Genomic DNA, 22,668 nt, shown 5'->3' with positions numbered 1-22,668 from the left:
CTGTAGAGGTGCTGTGCATTAACCAGCATGTTTGTAAATACCTTCTCAGTGCACACATTTTGCTGCTGTGCTGGGATATGTGAACACTTGGATGCCCACCCAGCCAGGGCTTTTCAACAGGGAGGGAGCCTCAGGGCCAGCCTGCCCACAGCCAGCTCCAGCAGCAGCCATGCAGCCGTCAGTGCATTTTAAAATTAAGATAAATGCTGTTTCTGTTGTGCAAAAAATGTTTTTCTACTAAATCCCCAAGGTTTTCTGTCTAATGAAAGAAGTGTGTTGTCTTGTGATAGAAGAAAGTAAGATGTCATTTGAAGCAGCGTTAGTGGAAAATATCACTGCACAGAAACCAGTTCTGAAATAAACCATATCTGGCACTTGCAAAATGACAGCAAATAGATTTAGAAGTTTTGGGCTAAGTTATCAGATGATGTAAACTGGCACAACTCCATTGAAGTCTATGGGCAAGGTGCCAGCTTACATCAGTGGAGAAGTTGGCCCCTTTAAAAAAATTAGCGACAAGCCTTATCTAACATTTTCCATTCTTCACCTCCTGGGTGAAGGGGAAAAACCACCTTTTATATTTTATAGTATGTTCACTGAGAAGTGCACTGGGCGTTTGCAGAGTGATCATATCTGCAGCCATAAACCAGGGCTGGTGGGGCTGGTGGCTGTGCCTGACACACAGTGTAGGTGGTCCCCACATCCAGCCCCTGGATGATGCCCAGGACCAGATTACACTGGGAATAGCAGCAACGTACAGACTGTCTCAGCCATAATTTCCTGGCTGGGTTGGCTGTGTTTTCATGCTCCTTTGTCCAGAAGCTTTGTCACTATCTGCTGCTCTCTAAGATAATAGCCAGTGTGGAAAATCCAGCCTGCTATCTCAGTGAAACAGAGAGGTGTATCATTTTCTCCATGGAGAATCTGCAGATAGGATTGCTTGAGTTCAGAAGGGATTGGCCATTTCCCTAGGGATTGGCCTGTGTCTGAAGGAAGGAACATCCCAATTTCTTCCTACCTTGACTGCTGGGAAGGACATGCAGAAGGAATCTGCAGTAAGTGTTGTGATAGTTCTGTGTCTGCACTGCCTGCCATACATGTTTTTAACTTGAAAAAGAGCATTTTCAGAGGAAAAACTGATTTGTTCAGGAAAACTTGTTAATTCAAAGGGCTTAAAAGGCTGCTGGTGGTGGATAGGTGGCTCTGGCATTGTCCATACATCTGTACTACCAGATTGCCCACACCTTTGCACTGGTCGTGTCAGAGTCATAATTGCAGCACAGAGGAGATGGCTTTCGCCAGAGTGGCTGAGAATATCTGAGTTGCTTCCCTCTGTGGTGGCCTTGACCTTTGGTTGTGGAACCCATGAATCTCTGGTGACCTCCTGGGAGCCCTGAGAGCAGCCAGTGGTGAGCAGTGGCCTGAGTGTGACCCCTGGTCCCTGCTGGGCAGGAGGTCAAGCACCAGCCTCAGGATCCTCTTTATGTGGGCCCTGGGAAGTCATCTCCTGGCTGCTCCTGAACATGTGTGGGTCTGTGGGAGGGAGGCAGCCCAGGCTGTGCACTCATTGCTGTGCAGATGACTCACATCTTCAGCTTTTCTATGCTCAGTCCAGAAAATGCCATTTTGGTGTTTCCCCAGTGCTTTGCTGAGGCAGGAGTTTGGATGAGGAAGAGGTGACTCAAGCTGGAAGATTTAAAGGTGGTGCCAGATGTTTGAGAAACTTGGCCAAGAAGCACATGAGATTAACAGCTGTCCTTCTGACAATAGTTTGCTCCCTTTGGAAGAAAAATTCAGAGAATTCTGTTTTCTGCTTTGTCTCTGAATTGCAAAGTAGCATGTCATCAAAGAGTGCTTCATAGAGAATTTATTTAGGATATTTGTGACCGTTTCCATGGACTTCTGCCTTCCTAACTTTTCTTACCTCTGGCTAAGCCTGTTGTGTAACTGTTTGAAAGGAGCAGGGCTTGAACATTGCACAGAATCTTTATCTAGAGAAAACCAGAGCAGCTGACAGGCTTTTAGCTGTGCTGTTCAGAAGCATATCCACAAAATAGTCTTCCAGGAGAAAATTAAGAACTTGATTTGTAATGCTTTCAGTATGGTGTCAAGGATTCAAATCTGGTCTGAATTTGGAGGAAAAGCTCTTCCAGGAGCTGAGGAATGCCAGGATTCTGTGGGGACCAGGGAATGGTTGTCAGGGCTCTGGCTCCATGGTGGAGATGACAGGAAAAGATGGCTGGTCAGTGGACTGATCAAGGGGGGGAAAAAAGAGATGATCAAGGAGGAAAAAGCATTAATAATAAATAAATAAATAAATAAAGCCCTGGATGTGTTTGACAGCAGGAGAGTGCCTTGTGCTCGTTTGTATGCTGTCCTCATGGCTGAGCAGTGAGGAGGGGGAGGTGTTACAATTCCCTTTGGGCAGATGTGGAGACGGTGCTGTGGAGATGCACAGCAGTGCCTGGGACAGAGCAGAGCAGAGTTTGTGTTCCATGATTAGCACCCCAGCCATTGCTGAGAGCCCATCAAAGGCCAAGGTTGTAGGGAATAGGGAGGCCATCCATCTGGCTGATTTGGGTTTGTCCCCTTTACCCTGAGATTGGTCCCAAGCTCTTGTCTATCCTTCATCTTGGGAACAAACCCTTCCAAGCAGCAATCAGTGTTTGAGTTTAAAATGCAATGGGCTGTTGCTGATTTGGAGCTGTAGTCACTCAGATGTGCAGCTGCAGGGACTGACTTTGTCATTCTTGTGCCCTCTGAGCACGAGGGTTGGCTGCTGGCCTTGGCAGCCACGGCGGAGTGGCGTGTGGTCAGTCCCTGCTGCAGGGGCTGCCAGATGTGCCATGGTGCCATGGTGCTGGCATCCTCCTTGCCACTGTTCTGTGGTGACCTCACCCTGCCCCCAGGGACCCTGCCAGCAGTACTGCTGGCTGCCTCCTGGCCCATGTGTCCTTATGGAGATATTAGTCTGACATCCCAGGGGGAACAGTGGTGGGCACAAGTTAGCGCCCTAAAGTATTTGGTCCTGCCTACAAATTGTCCAAATTCTCATCAGGATTCTAAATCAAAGATATTTATTTATATATTTTTATTTACAGCACATCGCTGAAGTCTTCTAAGAAAACTTTTGGCATAATGTAACAAGGGAATATCTGTTTTCTTGACAAGTCTGGTATGACTTCTCCTTCACCTATGGGCAAAGCCCCTTAACCAATCTGTACCTTGGCTTTCTAGTCTTAATGTAGAGACTCCAATCCTCTGATTCATCCTGTTTTCCCCTCTTGCTCTTTAGATGGTAATTTTTTAGGCTAAGGACTGTCCCTGATTGTATAATACCCTGTACTCTGGCCTAAAATAACAGTTCAGTATTTTATTCTTAGTCCTAGCATGTGTTTTCTACGTGACACTGGGACAATCACTCGCCCTCTCAGTGTTTCTGTTTTCCTATCTGCAAGGCAGAGATAATGCCTCCTTCCAAAGCAGATCCCTTGGCTGGAAGGTGCCACCTACGTGCTGGGAGCCCTGTCATTCCCCCTGCTAATGTGATCATCCTTTAATGTGGACAGCACGTTCTGTTTTGCAGCAGTGGCTGTCCCCTGTGAATGCAGGGACCTGTAATGGATCTGGCCTGGGCTTGTACCACTGCTGCCCTGATGGACAGTGGCATTTCTCTTCTCAACAGCTGGGCAGCATTGTCTCCTGTTGGGTTTGTATGAAGATAGGATGGGTTTTGTTCACATACTGCTTCCCCCTCAGCATTGTCCAAACCAGACAGAGGCTTCTTTGACATGTTAGTGGTGACTTGCTTCTGTTAAAGACATGAACAATTTTTTACCAAGCAATTGATGGGAGCCAATATTTGTCTGTGTGGCAGTGCAATGAAGTGATGTAGTTACTGTTGTGAAGCAATCAATGAACTGATTGATTAAATTATATTACATATTTCAATGTGTATTATATATACTATAACTTAGATTGACTCTAAATTGCACTTGTGTCTGCGAAATGCAGGTGTGATGGCTGGGTTCAATATGAGTGGAGATCTCCAGAAGCCTTCTTCCAACATCCCTCTGGGGTCTCTGGCTGCTATTGGCACCTCGTAAGTCATTGATTGGGGAAAGTTTGCTCTGGAGACTGCCCTGAGTGTGACCAATACATTTCATATTCCCATCAGCCTTTTATTACTCAGCCACCTGGAAAATTAAAGTGTGGCTCTCATTCAAATTGTCATCCATTACCACCACACACTCTGGGTGGGCTGGAGATGTTTGTTAGTGAGGATGTACTCAGTGCTTCCACTGCTGGGTGGGATCTGTGCTGGTGCTGGGTGCTTGTGCTGCTGCAGCCCCAGAGTGAATGCAGAGTTCTCCAAGGCTTGGGAGGGGGAAGATTTTGTCATTCACTGTTGTTGATTTCAGTGGGGGGTTTATTGCTTTTTTTTCCCCTCCTTGTGTTCTTTTTCTATATAAATAGAAAAGAAGTATCAAAATTTTGTATTTTTCATTGCTGGGCAAATGAGGCCAAGAGGGGTGAGATGACCTACCCACCTGCAAGACAGGGGAAACAGAGGCCCTGCATCACCAAGTCATGCTCTTCCCAAGGAAATACTGCTTTCCAGGAGAACCTTCCACTTCTGCTTATTAACAAAAAAAGCCCTGAGTAGGTTTTCCTCCCTGCTTTTATCGCCATCTAAATTGCCTTTGAAATAATTTCTTTTAATTGTGTACCAATGTTGAGTCAGGAAGGAAGATTCTTCACAGTTTGGAGGCATTCCTGCTGGAATTGGTGCTTGTTTTAAGAGGGGGGATTCCACAGGACACAGTAGCATCACATGAGTCCGTCTCTCCAAGGCTGTGGTCATTCCCTTTCAGCTCTCTGGGCTTTACAGACAAAATTATCCCCCAGCCTGAGTGTGGAAAGGCCAGAACTCCAGAGCAGGCTGGCTGTACTGTTAATGTTGCTGGCACATGGAGGGACCTGTTTTACCTGCAGAGCCACAGAATCACAGAACAGTTTGGGCTGGAAGGGACCTTTAAAGGCCATCCAGTCCAACCCCTGCAATGAGCAGGCACTTCTTCACCCAGATCAGATTGCTCCATTAAGGTCCATCCTGACTTTGAATGTTTCCAAAGATGGAGCATCCACCACCTCTTGGGGCAGCCTATTCGCATGTTTTACCACCCTTACTGTAGAAAATTTGTTTTTTACAGCTAGTCTGAACTGACCCTCTTTTAGTTCATACCATTACCCCTGGCATTTTGCTGCAGGCCCTACGAAAAAGTTTGTCCCTAGGACTGGGATATTTCCCCCTGCACACCTAAGGAGTGGGGTAGCTTCCCTCCATGGGTTACTGTCAAATTTATCCCCGAAGCTAAATCATTCAGGAACCATGCAGAGTGACTAAGACCCAACTTGTGGGCATTTGCCTGTCTCCTGGCTCTCCTAGTGGCAGAATTCTCTATGTTCTTGTCTTGCTGAGAAGAAATTGGTTTATTTTTGTTGTTTGCAGGTGGTTCCTGTACATGGTCTTTGTTTTCTTGCTGGGAGCCATTTGTACCCGGCAGTCGCTCCGCTATGACTTCATGATAGCAGAGAAGGTAACTTGTGGTTTTTATAATGGTGCTTTCAGGTTGCCATCTGCCTCACTGAATGCCTGAGCTTTTCAGAAGCCTAAGGAATGTGGGTACACATCCCTCATTAAAATTTCCCTGTTGCAAATCCCAGTGTACAATTGGTTTGACTAGCCTTGCATTCACCAGCATATTCCATAATGCCAAACCTTGGTATTGTCACCCAGCAATAGCTTTAAGAGCTAAAGCATGGTAATGTGGTCTAATGATAAATGCTGTATTTTATTCCATGTATCTTTTCTCATTGGTGAAAGCTTAGACCAAATTGAAATCTCTGAAGACCCCCCTGCTTATCTTGACTAAGCCAAGCAAAGCTCATATTTCCATATCTAGCACGCTGTAATTGCAGGGTGAGCAACAGGGTTATTAAACTCAAAATATTCCACACAGGTTATTTACGTGAGGGGGGGTTGTAGTGTAACACACAATGAGCCTTACCCCTGCAGGCCTCTAAGGAGAGAGCAAGAGATTTTGGTGTGTGCCATTGTCTGTCTTTGGATGGGATGTAAAAAGGCTAATTTTCTGTCATTAGGTATTGTCCAAAATCATGGGTTCACTGTATTAGACACTATTTTTTGTGATTCATTTGAAGTTGAGAAGTTTACATAGCTTGATCTGGTTTTTGTCTAAAATATCAATTTGAAACTCTAGTTTTGTTTCTTAACTCTAAACTTCTTCCAGCTCTAAACTTCTTCCAGTCCCCTAGATAAACTCCCAAATATTGGTAGGGCTCTGCCACTACCTGCTGAGGTAAAAAAATCCACCTCTATTTCAGGGAAAAAAAAAGAATGAACCTGCCTTGTCTAAGGCAACCTCTTTATACGTCAATGACTTAATGGGAAAAAAGTGCAGTATCCAAAAGAATCAGCTTTAAATGAATCTGCTGAAGAGAAAGAGATTGTTAAAGCTGTGTTTTAACTTCAGAACCCTCAGGGGGAAAATGAAAAATCTCCTAGTCATGAATGAGAAGATATTCAATACTGTCAAATACAAAAAATAAACAAGCAAACACCCCCCTTCAAAAAAGTAAATTCAATTTTCTTTCCCCTAATATGGAACAAACAAATGGTGCAATATTCATGTTCCTTCTTTGAGTTATTACAAGATGCTTTAGATTTTAATGACTTTGGAGAGAGGAAGGGGGAAGAGATCATTACTTCTCCAAACTCTCTCTTTCTATCACAGGTGGACGAATGCTTGGCTGCTTTTCTCTGTTGCAATATTTGTTTGGCTTTTTAAACACAAAAATGAGATTCAGTAATTTCACTTCTAATGAGCTCCAACTGCCAATTCCTTGCAATGTATTCACACTCTCTGTGTTCAAAACTCTTAGCAAAACCTTTCATCAGCCTCGGTGAAAGGGACTCTTCCCCTCTAACCCTGATTTGAATGTCAAGTAGCACATTTAAATGCAAGCATTTTTGGCAGCTAAAATAATATATGATGTCTGGCACAAGTGTTTGTTTCTTCCGAGTATTTCTCGGAGCAGGGCAGGATTAGAGGAGAGGGAAGGGAGGATTCCCCACTGAGTGTCTGTCTGCTGGGCTGATGGAGCTGCTATCTGCTCATCTTTGCCTCAGGTTCCTTCTGTCCCACAAGATACAATTCACAGGGCCAAGTGGATTTTCATGGGGAAATGTTGTGCTAGGAAGTTTGAACAGCTCTGGATCATTATGTTAATTTCACTTGCCTTCCCCAACAGCAAGATTTTTTAAGGATTTTTACCCAATCTCCTTTTTCCTGCCTGCAGATTTCACAGACAAAAAAACAGTCAGATGTAGCTTGGATCATCTTTGGCCATGTAAATTTTTGTAATTCCTCCTAATAAAGCATGTGCCACCTGACTTCAATGGGGGCAGAAGCTGGGAGGACCTGTGTTCACTTAGGCCCTCTTTTCCATGGAAGGAGGGCTGGGAGCAAAGGTGGGATGCAGGGGACCTGCATTGGTGACATCCTCTGCCACAGATATTTGTCTGCACCTCCAGCACTCACTTAGAGGAGTATGGGCATGTTGGATTTGGGCCAAAATGTGAGGTCTTTCTCTCTGCCTGGCCTTTGTGCTGGAGTTACCCCCTTGCCATTCTCCTTGCCTGGCTGCTGGCTGTCAGACCTCTGTGGTCTCACAGGACGTGGGGGTGTCTCAGGTGACCCTAGACTTTGTTTTCCTTGTTTTTTCTGTCCAGGTCCTGCAGTGCCAGGAACACTCCCATTTCAAAGCTTTCTTGCACAATGTTTGTATTGTGGGGTTTTGTGTATTTGGGTGGGGTTTTTTAGATACACTTTCTGTGCTTGCAGCTCTGACAGTGGGGACCTGCTTAGGGGGACCCCAGTCCTCCCTTCTGTGTGACAGACCAGGAGCTGTCCTTCCTTTCCCTCCACACCTGCAGGAGACGCTCCCAGCTTGAAAGGGTGCTTCAAAAAACAGTTCTAAACCCAGTCTTGTTAGCACTATGACTTTAAATTTTTTCTTTTTAAATGTTTCATGCTGGCCAAAGGAAATTCTTTTCTCATTGAAGACAGGAAAATAAGGTCATTGTATTACATCCTTTGGAGCGTGTTTTTTGAGATGCCATTTACTTAAGTGGCAATTTTGATTTGGTTTTACTGTGGGTTTTCCTTCAGGATTGGTTTTCCCCTCTGAGACACAGGGGTTTGTCTTCCTGTTTTGGATGGTGGGAAGCCTGGGCAGCTTTTCCTGCATGATGTGCTCTGTATATAAGTGATCTTGCCTGAAATAAACTCGCTTCCAGTTACTTAAGGGGAATCTAATAGCTGCTGCTTTGCTGCACTTGCTCCAAGTGACAAAGAATTCCTTGGATATGAGCTTTTAAAATTGTTCTGTCAGTACAGGATGTTCAGTATTAAATTACTTTTATGGGATAATTTTCCTGTATTAATTGCTTGTACTTTATACCACAGACCAATTAAATTGCTGCTTTCCCAGGGCTTGCTCTGTTCTTTTAACAACATTAGAAAAGATATGTGATCTGTTAAAATACATGTATTTAAGACTGCTTGGGTGTCTTTAAGGCATAACATGATGAACTTTGCATTCTCTCTGTTTCCTCCAGGTATCCTTGGTGGGGTTTTTGTTTTTGCTAGGGCTGTACATCTCATCCCTGGCCTCCTGCATGGGAGGGCTGTACGGAGCACCCCGGATCCTGCAGTGCATTGCCCAGGAGAATGTGATCCCCATGCTGGCCTTCCTTGGACGTGGGGTTAGTCATCCTTTCTGCAGGATCCCTGTCAAACCTTCACCTGAGCTTAAGAGATTTCCAAGATTTCTATGTGTCTGTGGAGTGAGATGGGGGATGCACGAAATGCGAGGAGGGGAAAGCTCAGGATCTGGTATCCCATGCATAGGCAGAAGAGCCAGGAAATGGGTGGATTTATGAAAAAAACCAAGCATCCAACTGTCTGTGGTTCTTTCCCTGCCTGTCCCTGCGTGCACTGCCTCTGCTCTGAACCCTCCCACAGGGTTTGGCACTGTGCAGGGCTGGCACCTCACTCACCCACCCGTGTGCCCTGGGGCTCTGTGTCCTGCCCCTGTGCACACACAGCCCTTCCAGGCTGCCATCAGTCCCTCCCTCCTGTTCAAGATGTGCCCAGCAGGACAGGCACTCATGATATAACTTTGCCTGTGGGGATTTTTTTGCAAACACCTTCTCTGAGCTGGTGCTGATCCCAGCCATGACCGAAAGAAGCGCCTCCCTCTCCTCTGCCCTCCTGCCCAGGGCAGGAGCCTGAAGCTTTTGTCCCAGCACGTGGTGAAATAGATGGTAACTGTCTCTTTACCTTTTATCTGTTTTCTTTCTTATTTCTCTTTCCTGCACATTTTCTTTGGTCTGTTCCTATGCTCTGTGGTAAGCTCAGAGCTGAGTGCGTGGCCAGCTGCGATGCTCTGGATTCAGTCTGTGTGCAGTGGAGAAGAGGACACTTCTCTGGAAGATAAGGTGCCTTCAGGACACTATTAAATTAAAACAAAGAATAAATTTGAAAGGTTAAGTTAGGGGTCTGCTAAGCTTTAGATATGCATTGAAACAAAGTCTTGCTTGGAATATGACAAGAAGCTATTTCCTTGCTTCATGAATAATCTTTATGCACAACTCGTTCTACTGATACCAGTCACCAAGGACTCTGTAGTCTTGGGCTATACATGATTTTCCCTTTTTCTGAATAGGGATAAAATAATTCCATCACTTTCAATAATCTGCAGTACCTAACTGTCTGTACAGAGTGTCTGGAAAAGCCTTATGATGCTTTGCTCCTTCAGAGTGGCTTAAAAATACAGAAAAATAGTTTTCAGTATTGACATTTATGAATGTTTAAAAGTATTTAAATATTTTATAAATATCATAATTTTCTCTCTGTAGTTTTATGTTTCTCAAAGCAGTTTTCTAAACCAAAAGTTATAATAATAGCAAAAATGGTAGTAATAATTGTAAGGAAATCAAGAACAGTAATGACTGCAAAAACTTCCAGCTCCTGAAGGCAGTTTTCAGGTGATCTCAGAATAAGCTGTTCTCTACTTGGCAATCCTTGTGCAATTCTCAGTGGTTTATCAAAGTTGATTGCCTCTCTGATGGCTTTCTGTCTTTCTGAACTGAATTTTCTGCTCTGAACTCCAAGCAGAGTGCCATGATGGGAAGGGCTCAAAAAGAGGTGAGAAATCAAAGGCAGACCACTTCTCCCCCTTCCATTTCTCTGCCACCTTGGAAATTGTTTAGATTTGGTTTATGAAGAGTAAATACATTTAATTTGTCCTTACCAATCTGCTCCACATCAGTTCTGCTTTTTCATGGTTGAGGAAGGTGGTGTGGTCACCATAGCCCCAGCTGAGGGGAAGGACACAAATGTTTTCTGTGGAGCTAAATCCAAGCCAGATGCATCCTGAGATCCTCCCATCTGTTCTCTGTCTCAGTACATCTCTCTAATACTGAAGATGCTTCCTGAGATCTGTGTTCCTTTGGCCCTGAGATGTATTTTTGCTCATTCTGAAAAGATGCAATGGTCCAGAACTTGTCCCCTTTTCTATTAATAAATAAGAGTGGAGGAAACAGAAATAGTTTCCATTTGAGCAGTATGTTTATTAGAGAAGTAAATGCAGTTAAGCGAAGACTTAAGATGCTTTGTAAGATATCTTGTAAGATATTTTTAAGCAATGTCTTTACACAGCTTGCACAGGCTTGTCAGGTGGCAAAAAGGCAAGATAGTGCCTGGTCCAAGGAAGGGTGTGTTAGACCTGGGATTGAAGCTCATGAGCCAAAGGCTCAGGTATTCCCACTCCCAATGCTCTTTGTTTTGTGCCTCTTTTCCTTCTCCTTTGCCTGCCTTCACCCAGTCCCAAAAGACAGGAGCAGGCAATGTTTCTCCTGCCCTCCTGACACATGCCTGGGGCTGCTGGGGCTGACTGGCACCTCACCTGCCCACCTGCCCACCTCAGTGCTGCTTTCCACTGCTGCACGGGCTCAGTGGAAGGAGGGCAGCCCCACCTGCCCAGCTCAGTGGAAGGAGGGCAGCCCCACCTGCCCAGCTCAGTGGAAGGAGGGCAGCCCCACCTGCCCGGGCTCAGCTCACCACGGGCTCAGCTTGGCTCCTGTCAGGGCAGGGCCAGGAGCTGCTGATGTGCAGGTGGCCCTGCCTCATGCATAGCCTTTCCAAGGGCAGCATCAGGGAGCCTTTTGGGTAGGCAGTGATGCAGAGTCCTGTGGAATAATTAGAGATGAACAGTTAACTCTAATTAACACGTTTTATTGCCAGACTTCCCATAAGCCCCACAAATCTCTCTGAAGGTTTATTGCTGCTTTAATGACATTGTTTTACCATGGAGATATGAGTGAGAGTGGATGAATTTACCAAAGACAAAGCCTGAATAAGGCTTAGGGATGAAGTGGGAGCTTCAAAGCTTTTGGCTTCCACTCTATTCTTTAATTTATTAGGCCTGTGAGCCTCTGTTTGCACATGCATGTATTCATGATTAGGGGGGGTACTGCAGACAGCCCAGGTAACCACACACAGCAGCTGAGCAAGTAGGGAATCCTCATGGCAAGGTTCATGGTTATTAATTTAAATGTAATTTTGTTTTATTTATGAACTAGAAAGGCCCCAACAAGACTCCAGTGGCTGCGATTTGCTTAACAAGTCTCATCACCATGGCTTTTGTCTTCATTGGGCAAGTGAATGTTCTTGCTCCCATAGTCACCATCAACTTCATGCTGACATATATTGCTGTGGACTATTCCTATTTCTCAATATCCTTGAGCTACACCATTCAGCAGAAACCTGAGGAGACCCAGATGGGAGCTGCTAGACCTGCTCACTCCTCCCAGCCTTTAATTGTCAACAAGCCCCCCAGCCGTGCAGCAGATGGGGTAATTCAAAGCAGATCAAATGGCACCTTGCTAGAATTCAAAAAAGACATGGACCAGATTTTTAAGCCATTTTTTAGTGAGCCAAGTACTTCCAAAAGAGAAGGAGTTGAGAATTTAACCCAAAAGGGCAAGCTAAAGAAGGCGAGGAAGCCAGCCAAGCAGACATTACAAGACAGCTTTCTCCTGGATCTCCATCAGGATGCTCCCCTGGCTCAGAACAGCTGGGATGAGGCCACGGAGCCCCATGGGAGGCAGCAGGACATGGGTGAGCAGGGTGATCAGTGGGATGCAGGTCTGGGCTCATCGCCCCCTGCGGATGCCCAGCACATACCCAGGAGGATGGAGCAGAGGGAAGAGCCCTGCAGTGAAGTGATGATGCTCCCTGGCCCAGGGGGAGAAGGTAAGGGCTGTAGGAGATGGACATCTCCCTGTTCTGAGGAAATTGTTTATAACCTTGCTCCTCCCAGTGCTTTCCTGAAGGCAGGCATGAAACGAGCTTTATATGGGGCTGTCATTCAGTGATTCATGGCAATAATATCATTTATTCCAGGTGAGGGTAGAGTTCATTGCAATGCATCACAGGAGAAGTTCCAATGCAATTTCCTACAGAAGATTAATCACAGGAAAGCAGGCAGGACTAAATTTACTGCTGGGTTGTTTACGATGTACTCATAATTCTTCACAGGCCTTCTGAATGCTGTACATTAAAAAAGGTTTAGGTGTATCTTGGGATTTACTTCATCCTGGTGTGGGGTAGGATGGTTGGAGCCCTGTGACTCTAGAACTCAGGCTATCTTAGTGCAGTGGTCCCCACAACACAGGTGGAGTCTGCAACTCAGCATCCATAGGTGAAGATCTGAATTTCTTGGTGATTTGATACAGCACCTGTGTGTGGAGTTTGTCATTCCCAGTGCTGCAATGTTTCATCAGCATGAGTCAGTTAAGCTTTCTAAACCCCTCTGAGGGAGGAAAGTATTATTTTTCTTATTTCACAAATTGTGAGCCAGAGATTGACAGATGCAGCCTTCAAATGGACTTTGTAGCAGAGCTGGCAACTTTTTGGTTTTTTCCTTGCACTTCTTTTCAGTTTTCATTTTGGAGGTTTTGGTTTAACTCTGTCATACCCAGCTGTCAGCTAGAATTTTTGCTTTGGTTCCTGGAATCTGGTAATGTAAAGAAGAGAAAAAAACCCCCAAATTATAGCACCTTTCTTATTTTTTTTCTTTTCATTTTCTTTAGAATCATCTATAAAACAACAAAATCCAGAACTGGGAATTCAGCAAATACCAGAAACCTTCTACTCCAGATTTTTCAGTCACTGGATTTCCTTTGCTGGTGTAAGTAATTTTCTTTTATTTTGAGCAGTGTTTTGTGATAGTAGAAAACAGAAGAACATTCATTCCGTACTGCAGTGTAAGTATTCCAGTACCTTAAATAATGGTACTTCTGATAGTGTAAATACTCCAGTACCTTAAATAATGGCTTTTGATTCTCATATTCCAGGTCACTGAACTAAATACTCAAGGTACCATGCATCCAGCAGTTCAAATTCATGGAAAGTCCAATGGCATATTAAGTTAAATAGCAACAGGAAAAACCCCAAACAAACAAGCTCCAGGCCAATTCAAAAGTACAAATGAAAAGTCTGGAGTCTTAGGACTTTAAAGATGCATGGATGCATGGGGAAAAAAAATCAGTGTGCCTCTTGTGTGTGCCAGTCTGCTTTTTCTTGCTGTGTAATGGACTGAGACACCATCTTCAAAGCTTTATTTTGTGCTGACTTCCTGATACCAGCAGCCCAGCTATGAAATTCCATCTTTTGAGGGAGGGAAGGAGAGTATTCCTACAGCATGTTACTTTAAATAACTTTTAAATAGCTTCTGCCTCAAGTTGCTGAGAAGTTTAAAGCACTTAAATTTATCTTGGGAAGATGGATTATTGGGTAGATGACAAGGAAAGGGTCAGATATGCATAATGAATGAGCCATATGGCTTTGCTGCATGGATGAGGATTTCATAGCTGTGCATAAAATGTAACAAACCCACTCAAACCACCCAACAAACCCCTTTAGTTTAATCCTCAGATGGAGTTGGACACCTGCTTTTCAAATTCACCACTGCTGCTGCCAGCAGCCAGCTCCTGGTGAGGGGTGCCACTGGGCTGCAGCACCAGGGGTGGGCAGGGAGTGGTGGCCCCTCTTTGGGATGGCATTTCTAGGAGGTTGTGTGCTGGTGCCATCTCTGGGCTCATCTCTGTTGTGGCTCCCAAGTGCATGTCAGGGCAGAGCCATCAGCTCTGCCTTTGCAGGGGAATTTGCTTGTGGAGGTGATGGATGTGCTCATCAAAGCAAACTTGGTTTCCTGTCAATAATCAGGCTCGGGAGGGGGTTGCAGCAGAGCTGGGATAGGATTGATAATGCAAAATAAAATCACAAGAGCAAAAATTGGATGTGTTACTCATCCTGACTCCTCTCCCCTCTGCCCTCTCTCTTTGAGCTTCACTTGTGTCGTCTGGGATCATTTTAGCTCTTTCTGTGCTGCCTCTTGCTGTTCCAAACATCTCCCAAGGAGATGCTACCTCTGCCCCTGGTTTGTATGCAACTTGAGCCAAATCTCCTCCAGAGCTGGTGAGCCTCTGGATGCTTCTCTTGGAGAAGCCCAGGCAGAGACCCACGCTGCCCCTGGGACTCAGGGTAGCTCCCTGGAGCTGCCTCCATGCTGCTGAAGGTGACACTGTTACCCTGTGCTCTCCCTCCTTTTAAGAGTGAGACCAAACGAGGCTCCCTGTAACATGGAAACCTGAGCTTTGACTGTCCATGGTCTTACCTCCCAGACTCTGGGGTAACCCCAAACCATGTCTTTCCAACAGGCAATTGTGTCCCTCATCATAATGTTTGTCATTCAGTGGATCTACACCCTGGTCAGCCTGGGAGCAGGGGTTATTCTGTATTTCTACATTGGCCAAGTCAGCCCAGGACTCCCTCCTGGTGAGTTTTTTTTTTTCTCTGTATTATTAAACCTGCTTAAAAATTCATTAAACTTTAATTTAACTCAATTAGGAATTGAGACTCTTGTGTTTAATACGTGGGTGACACAGTAAACGATGACAATTTGTTTCATTGCTATTTTAATACATTTTCTCTCTGAGTCTTTAATTTTCTGTTAGATTCTAACTATAACTAGCATTGGTGTGATAGTTTGAACATGGTGCTTGTTGCCTTATTATATTGTGCTTCAAATGGCAAAAACAGATACTAAGATTTGATAGGGGTGGCATTTTGTACATGTATCCCAGCAATGAGAAAAATCTGCTGTAAATAAGTTTTATTAAACCTAATCAATCTAAACCCACCTGAGAAAAGCTTATGGAAAATGGGAATTATGATGAGTGTCTCATCAAATCTCAGCATTCATAACTGTGGAACAAGAGAGCCTTTTGATTTCAGAGCTAAACACGTTGAATATGTTGGGAACATAATCTGGGAAAACACTTTAAGGCAGAGAGCATTAGAGAGATCTGTGCACATGATCGGCTTAAACAAGTTCAAAATTAAACAGTGAAGCACATTCAGCAAGCAGCTCATGAGAGCCACAGCTCCTTGGCAAGGCCAGTGCGGGGGTTTGCAGTGCTCTGTGTCTCTGAAGGGACATGGTGTGGGCATCCTCACCTGCCCATGAGTGTGTGTATCCATCCATCCATCCACAGGCAGGTGTGTGAGGTGCACAGCTGAGTGCATGCCTGGATGTGCAGTTTTTTGTCCAGGATGAGAAAAATCAAGTATGAAATATGGGTTCATATGCAATATGTGCAGAAATAGCTACCTGGGTTTATTTAGGTGAAAGATGATTAGACAGTAGGTAAGTAGGTACTAGATTTCAGAAATGCACATGATGAGAAATCAAAAACTAATCACCACCTCCCAAACATTGCTAAATTGTTCTTTTTCTACTCTTGAGTGACTTCCTTTCTATGTATCTGTAGGGGATAGTAGAAAAGAGCTGAGATTGTGGATAGTAGTTGCTAATTGGTATCTTTTGAAATATATATAACTTCTAATCAAGTTCTTTATGGCCCCCATGTATCAAACAAAACAGAAATAATGTTTTCAGGTGTTGGAGTATTTTTTGCCTTTGTGTACTCACTGTATTATATCTCTGTAATCTGCTTTTGAAATATTTATCAAAGATTACTTTAATAAGAATTTCTCTGTCAGAGTGTAGAGGGTTTTGGAAGCTGATCTGAGAAATAGCAGCACGATTAGACATTTTTTCTTGGTTTCTTTTGCATGTGCATTCTCATGCATACAATGAAACAATGCATGGCATTGAAAACATTAGAAGTGAATGTTCAAGATTCAGCTTGATTTTCACTTGGCTGCGAGGGAATGTTATTTTGTGGTCACAAGGCTCTGATGATCTGTGGGTTTGTTCTTCAAAGGATCAAACAGCCCTTCTGTCTGGAAGGCTGGGAGACACTGGCCTGAGAGAAGCTCTGGATTAGGGGCTAGATGAAGATCTTGGGAGGAGAAATTTGCTGTTGTTGACACATCCCTTCTCTCTCTTCCTCCCCAGCAGCCTGAGCCAAATCCAGCAGGCACTCACAGGGCTTGGTTCTCCCTGTCCCTCACCAAAAACTTCTCCTGCTGCTTTTGCTTCCAGCTCTGGCACTTCCTGCCCCTGCAGGAAACTAACTCTACTGAGAAATCAGAAAAGAAAGCAGTGTTGGTGTAATAAGCTTAGCCAGCACTCTGTGGGGTCAGACAAGAGGAAATCATTGGAGAGACCACAGCCACCCTGGCTGAGGTTGGCTGGGTGGCTCCTCCTGTCTCCCCATCCCTGCAGCGGGAATGGCTTTTACAGTTCAGGGAATGAAAGGCACTGTGGTGGGTGTCTGTGCTTTGCTTTACTGGGGTTTAACAAGTTGCTGGGCTGGGAATGCATAGCTGCTCTCCATAGGAAATTTGGGTTCATACTGGACAGCTGTTTAAAAGCCACAGCATGCAGGAAGACTGCAGGAATGTTCTCACTATCACAGAATCTTTGGGTACTGCGGGCTAATAACAAGCATGCTGGTTTGAGATTTTATGCAAAAATGCAGTGGTATAATGCTATTATGAGAGAATTAGCAGCATACTGACTTCTTGTGCCTTTTCTCCATAGGAGCAGCAGCAAATTTCAGTTTCTTTGGCTGGATTAAGTCGGTTTTGATCTCTTCATGCAGGTTGGTACCAGTCACTTGGCAGTGACCAACCCACTGCTCGTTGTTCCCATGACCCACTAATGAGCACACAGAGGGCTGGAAGAATTGACTTGCTTATTACCTTAAGCAGTCTTTCTGCCTCTTTTTGCATACTCAGGGTCATTCTTGCTTAATTGTAAAAAGGCTGTTTGCTTCCTGGCATATGGTTGGCTGTGTATGTGGGGAAGCAGGAGTTTCCTCTGCTTTGTGTGTGGGAATGCCAGCTGATAACTGTATCTTGGGGCCTGAAGCTTTATCTTACCCCAAAAGTCTGTGCTCCAAATCTATGGCTCAGGTTGAACTGGGAAATCTGCAAGGAAATGAGAAATTGCAGACTCCTTCTCTTCCACCCATCATTCACTGAAAGCAAATTCCTCTGGTAGTGATGGAACAGGCACACATGGCAGCTGTGTTCAAATTTCAGAGAGGAAATCTGGGGTGGGGGAGCTGCAGTAACTTTGGGGCAAATATGATAAACAGGGCCTTTGGTGAAGGAACCATTCAGTATTGAGTTTGCATGGGACTGCAGTAGCATTGTCTTGGGGTTTTGATTACCAGAAGACCTTGAGGGGTTTTTTTTTTGGTTGGTTATTAACTAGTTTTGTTAAACTTATTTGATGCTATTAATTATTAATTCCATCTCATTGGGTTTCCTGTAGCAGCTTATGAGCACCTTTGCCTTTGAGCAGTGGGCTTTGAATTTTTCAGTCTGTTGGGTTTCTTTTTTGTTGGGGTGAGTGAACACCATAGTGAGGACTGTGCAACACCAGCTGCCATGCATTATATGTGCCAATTTGCTGCCTCCTTCTAAATAAATGAAAGTCCAGGCAGTTAAACACATTGGTCTGTCTTGCCAGGTCCTGTCTCTGCCCACAGTTCCTATAACATGACCACAGCTTTTGGTGAGCAGAGTTGGTTGGGGAGAGAAGCCAGGGGTAAGGGATCTCTCTGAGGTCCCTTGGTAGGCTTTAGACATAACAGCACTTAATTTATACCTTAATTTAAACCATTTAACAAAAGATTCTTATGGAATTATGATGCCTTTGCATCTTCTCAACAGGTAGAGGGTTGAAATTTGAAGAGTGGGGGAATCAGCACAGGCTCTGTAATCAGCATCTGGTGATGGTCCTCCAAGTATAGCAAACTTGAGAGTCACTGTTCTGAGAGGTTCCACTGAAGGAGATGCTGGTCTCAGCCCATCATGGGCCAGGAGAGCTCAAAGGGTCTCACTCTGGACTGTTCCTTACAGTGTAGCAAGAGAGTTGGTTTTGGTCATAGTAATTTTCCATCCTGGCCACAATTTTTTGTTGGTAACTTTCTTTGAATGCTCTATAACAAAAAGGCTGTTCCACTTGGGTTTTTACTCATGCAAGAAAAATAAGTTTCCAAGGATATTCATTAAAAACCAGGAGCTGTCAGCATTAGTTCCCTGGAGCAGACAGTGTCTCTGATAAGCTCAGGAGGCGCTGAGCCCAGGTGCTGTTTCTCAGGGCTGAGCCCCAACAAGCATTTCTGAGATCACAGTGCAGCCCGAGGGGCAGGGGGAGTGGGATGCACCGCCACATATACTTTCTGAATATCTCATTCTGAGCAAGGGATTGTCCCCTATCTCCTTGCACAACATCTGCTGGACTGGTGACACGAGCCCAAGCCAAGGGTGAGGAGTTAAGACAGGAAGAGGGTAAGTGGGGCCATGTGAAATGCTGCCAGAATTACTCATGGCACAGTGAGCCAGACCCTGCTGCTTCATACCCCAGGCAGATTTGTGGCTGGTCATTTTATCTCGGTGCCTCTGTGATGACAGAACAGCAGTTTCCTCTCAGCTGTCCTTTGGTGCATCTCAGTTGTGCCTCCTGCCCGTTGTCAGAAATCCCTGTGGGAGTCTGGTTGAGGTGTGGGGCTTCATGGAGAATAACCACACGTGGAAAGGAGAGGGGCTGTTGTCACAGGGGGATTTTATCTTTGGGTTACCAGACCAACAAAGTCCTTGGTTCTTTGGTCAGTGCAATTTCAGGCCCTGCCAAGAAAGGCTGAGGGGAGATCTGGTGAGTGCGCAAGGCAGAAACTGATGCTGGTTGTCTCCTCTCAAAGAGTGCAATCCCTGGGTCAGCCAGCCAGCTTTGTCACCTTTTCCTAGTGCCAGGGCTCCTGCTCTTACTGGCACAAAGACACCTTGGGCTCTGCTTGGGAGTCGGGTCATTTTGAAGCCCATCTATGTTCTGCTGCAAAAAACTGCATTGAAGTAATTTAGAGGTTTTTTCTGAGCCCTGTTTTCCTGAAATCCAGTCAAGAATTGGAGAAAAATAATAAGCTCCTTTCAGCTGCAAAGGAGTTGGAGGCAGCCAAGGGTTCTTGACACCTCTAAGGCTCTTAGGTGCTTGATGAGGTCTTAGTCAGTGCTATATTTGTCTTACAGTTTTGATTTAAAAATGCCAATAAGGTTTTCTTAAAATCAGCTTCTGGGATGAAGAGATTGCAGGGAAATCTCCTGTTTTATTTAAAAATTACAAAAAGTATTACAATTCTTTTATTGCTTAGGAGACCATAAAAAGGATATTTTTCATTAGAAATGGTTTGTGCTCCTTCTTCTCTTGCTTGGTGTGGAAGGTGTTGACACAGTCAATATCCAAAGAGGAAACCTATTTGTTATGAAAATGTTTATTTTGCAGTGTATATTTGGGGAAAGGGAGAACATTTCTTTTGTGCCTTCTAAGAAAAATGCTCTCAGGTTAACTCTGTGCCTCCAAGGGGCACCGGGGAGGATTTCGCCTCTTCTGGAATCACCCTGCCTTGCTGGCACAGCCGAGAGCATGGCTGGCAATGGATAACAAACAGGGGGTGATGCAGGCACCTCTGCTTCTCTGCTTGCAGGAGAAGGCCAGCTCCCAAGGAGCAGATCGTGGTGACACCATCCTTTGCTACAGTTGGCATGGAGACCAGGCAGCTCACCGAGGAGAACGCAGACTTTGCCTCGCGGGACCGCTACCACCAGTCCTCGCTCATCAGCAGAGAGGAATTTGGGAGCCAGTTCCAGTGAAGGACACACCACATACACACACAAAAAAAATCAATCCATTACTTCAAAAAGCATTTAGAAGTGCTAATGGCTGCCACGGGTGCCTTTTGAAATACTTGAATGTACGCACAAAGGATGTGAATTGCTATTTATATATTTGAGGCTTGTTTGTTTATGCAAGCCATAGCATTGCTGGGCTTCAAACCTTACCCAAACTGAGGGGAGAAAATGGAAATGAAAGGGCCAGCCTGGGAAGTGATGAGTTACTGAAGACAGTATAACCCTTTTAAGGAATTCAATTTTAAGCTCTATTGAGTTCTAAAAAAGGTTGCTGCTCTAAAAGCTTACAACACCCCATTTCAGATGTCCTCTGGGTGACCGGGGACACTCTGCCTGGGAGCAGTGACGCTGGCAGCAGGAGCCAGTGCCCCACTCCCAGCTGTGCCACGGATGGATGCGACCTTCCAGGTCAATTCACTTCTCCTCTAGGCATGAATTTCCCTGCTTGTAATACAGTAATTTTCTACCTCAGCATTTCAATTATCAAGGTCTTAGAAAGTATTTTAAGACATTAGACAATAGGCCAGAATCAGTGGCAAGTATAAGAAGATTATGAAGTATATTCACAACTGAAATCGCACATTTAAGTGCAGCAATGCAGGATAATGACCTCTTCTGTAAAACTGTGAAATTATGTCTTAGAAGCTGTTCATAGTTATTTCCCACATCCTTTCTGATGTGAGAGCTGAGACCTGATGAAATAGCTGGGCCCACTTAAAGCATCTCCTGGCTGAAGGGACAGATGGTTCAGAATTGCTTTAGCAAAATAACTTTACCCCCAGCACCACACATCAGTTCTGACATTATGAGGAGGGGGAAATCACTGCCTTTCACTTTGTTTCATCTCTGATAATTTCAACCTTTAGATTATTTATTTCTCCTTCTGTGCAATAAAAGCCTGAGACACCAGGAACTCCTCTCCATTCTTTCTGTGGGCACTCTCAATGCCTTTGAGCACCATTCCACTTGCCAGTGCTAATTGTCCTGGTGTTGCTGGGTGAGGGGAGTCCCATCCCATGGCCTGGCCAGCTGCAGCTTTGGCTCTTTCCTTTCTTTTACAGAGGGAGGCACAGGAGGCTTTCTGCTGACATGGAGAAAAGAGCCTGCAGAAAGGCTTGGCGCACTGCAGAAAGTGTATTCATTTCTCAAGGTTGCAGGTCTTGGACTAAGTGCTTTTAACTTTAATTATCTCAACAGAGGCAAGAGGAAAGTTGTGTTTGTGTGACCTGCTCTGACCCACCTCGAATCAGTCACTCAGTGTTGGAAACACCTTTCCAGGATTCCTTCCTGCCTGTTTCTTGCTGGTGGTTTCCAAAGAATCTGAATCTGCTCTGTGGATTTTGGGCCCATGTTGAAGCTTCTCCTGGGGCCAGTGGCTCCAGAGAGCCCTCCCTGTGCTTGTAGCATGCTTAACCTTGGCAGATACCCCTGTTGTGCAAACTTCAAACACTCCTTGGTGCTGTCCCACTGTTGGTAAGCTGCTTGGTGCTGTGTTACAGTGGCCCCTTTCCTCCCGAGTCAAGGATTGCTCAGCCCCGCGTTTCTCTGTAGCTTGAACAAAAGAAAACCCCAGAGCATGGCATGAAGAGATTAATAGACAGAAATTCCTAGATAGCTTCTTTGTTGGCTACTAAATAATTTAATTCCCTTCTTAAAATACGACATGACTTAGGAGATCCAGAGAGGGAGGGTGGGGAAGGTCCTTGGCTGTGTATCTCGCTGGCTGAGGAGTTGCACTGGTTGAAAACAGATAATTTGGTGGAGAGTGTTTGCCTCTTCAACACTGTGGCCCCTGCTTGTCCCCAAAACTGGGATGTGATGGGCCCTTGGTCTAGCAGTGGTGGGAGGAGGTCCCCCAGCTTTGCTTTCAGCTAAGTGTGCAGCAGCTGTCTCCTCCTGCCACCACCATCCAGGAGCCCTTTGCACCTCTGGAACATTCCAGTTGTGTTTGTGTGCTGGCCAGGCCTCTGCTGGCTGCCAGGGAGAGGCAGTGTGCTGTGCCATGCAGGGGCCTGGGGAGGGGACACCTGGAGAGCTCTGGGTGCAGGGATGGGGTGTGTCTGGAGAAAGGGACCTGTGGCTCTGGCATCAGCGCTGGATGGTTATTGCTGCTCTTGACACCTGGCAGTGGAGGGAAGGCTCTGCAGAGCACACTGTTCCAGGGGTTTCTGGGGGCTCTATGTGCTGCTGCTGGAGAAACTCTACCACCTCCTTCACTGGCACCTCCACCACCACAGCAGGAAGCAGCTCCTTCCATCACCTGGTAAGCACAGGCACCTGCTCCTTCCCTTGTAGCTGCAGGGGCAAATGCATCACACAATCCTGGCTGCATCACAGGTGAAGAGTACAA

The 22,668-nt window shown here is 45.3% G+C and overlaps 1 protein-coding gene across 1 annotated transcript in view; it reads left to right on the top strand.

Moving 5' to 3' along the window:
- SLC12A8 (solute carrier family 12 member 8) overlaps positions 1-20,279 on the top strand; it is a 45,369-nt gene extending 25,090 nt beyond the window's left edge. The window contains exons 6-13 of the mRNA XM_054278286.1: positions 4,015-4,102; positions 5,513-5,600; positions 8,705-8,851; positions 11,732-12,404; positions 13,244-13,341; positions 14,873-14,990; positions 17,164-17,224; positions 20,114-20,279. Of these exons, the coding sequence (XP_054134261.1) occupies positions 4,015-4,102; positions 5,513-5,600; positions 8,705-8,851; positions 11,732-12,404; positions 13,244-13,341; positions 14,873-14,990; positions 17,164-17,224; positions 20,114-20,279 (1,439 nt within the window). The remainder of the gene's footprint in view (positions 1-4,014; positions 4,103-5,512; positions 5,601-8,704; positions 8,852-11,731; positions 12,405-13,243; positions 13,342-14,872; positions 14,991-17,163; positions 17,225-20,113) is intronic.
- Positions 20,280-22,668: the final 2,389 nt, after the last annotated feature.

Source organism: Melozone crissalis, unplaced genomic scaffold (genome assembly GCF_028551555.1).
Source record: "Melozone crissalis strain CALT ecotype California unplaced genomic scaffold, PUWL_Pcris_2 ptg000023l_1, whole genome shotgun sequence".
In the NCBI taxonomy this organism is placed as follows: domain Eukaryota; kingdom Metazoa; phylum Chordata; class Aves; order Passeriformes; family Passerellidae; genus Melozone; species Melozone crissalis.
This window is presented reverse-complemented; position numbering and strand designations above follow the sequence as displayed.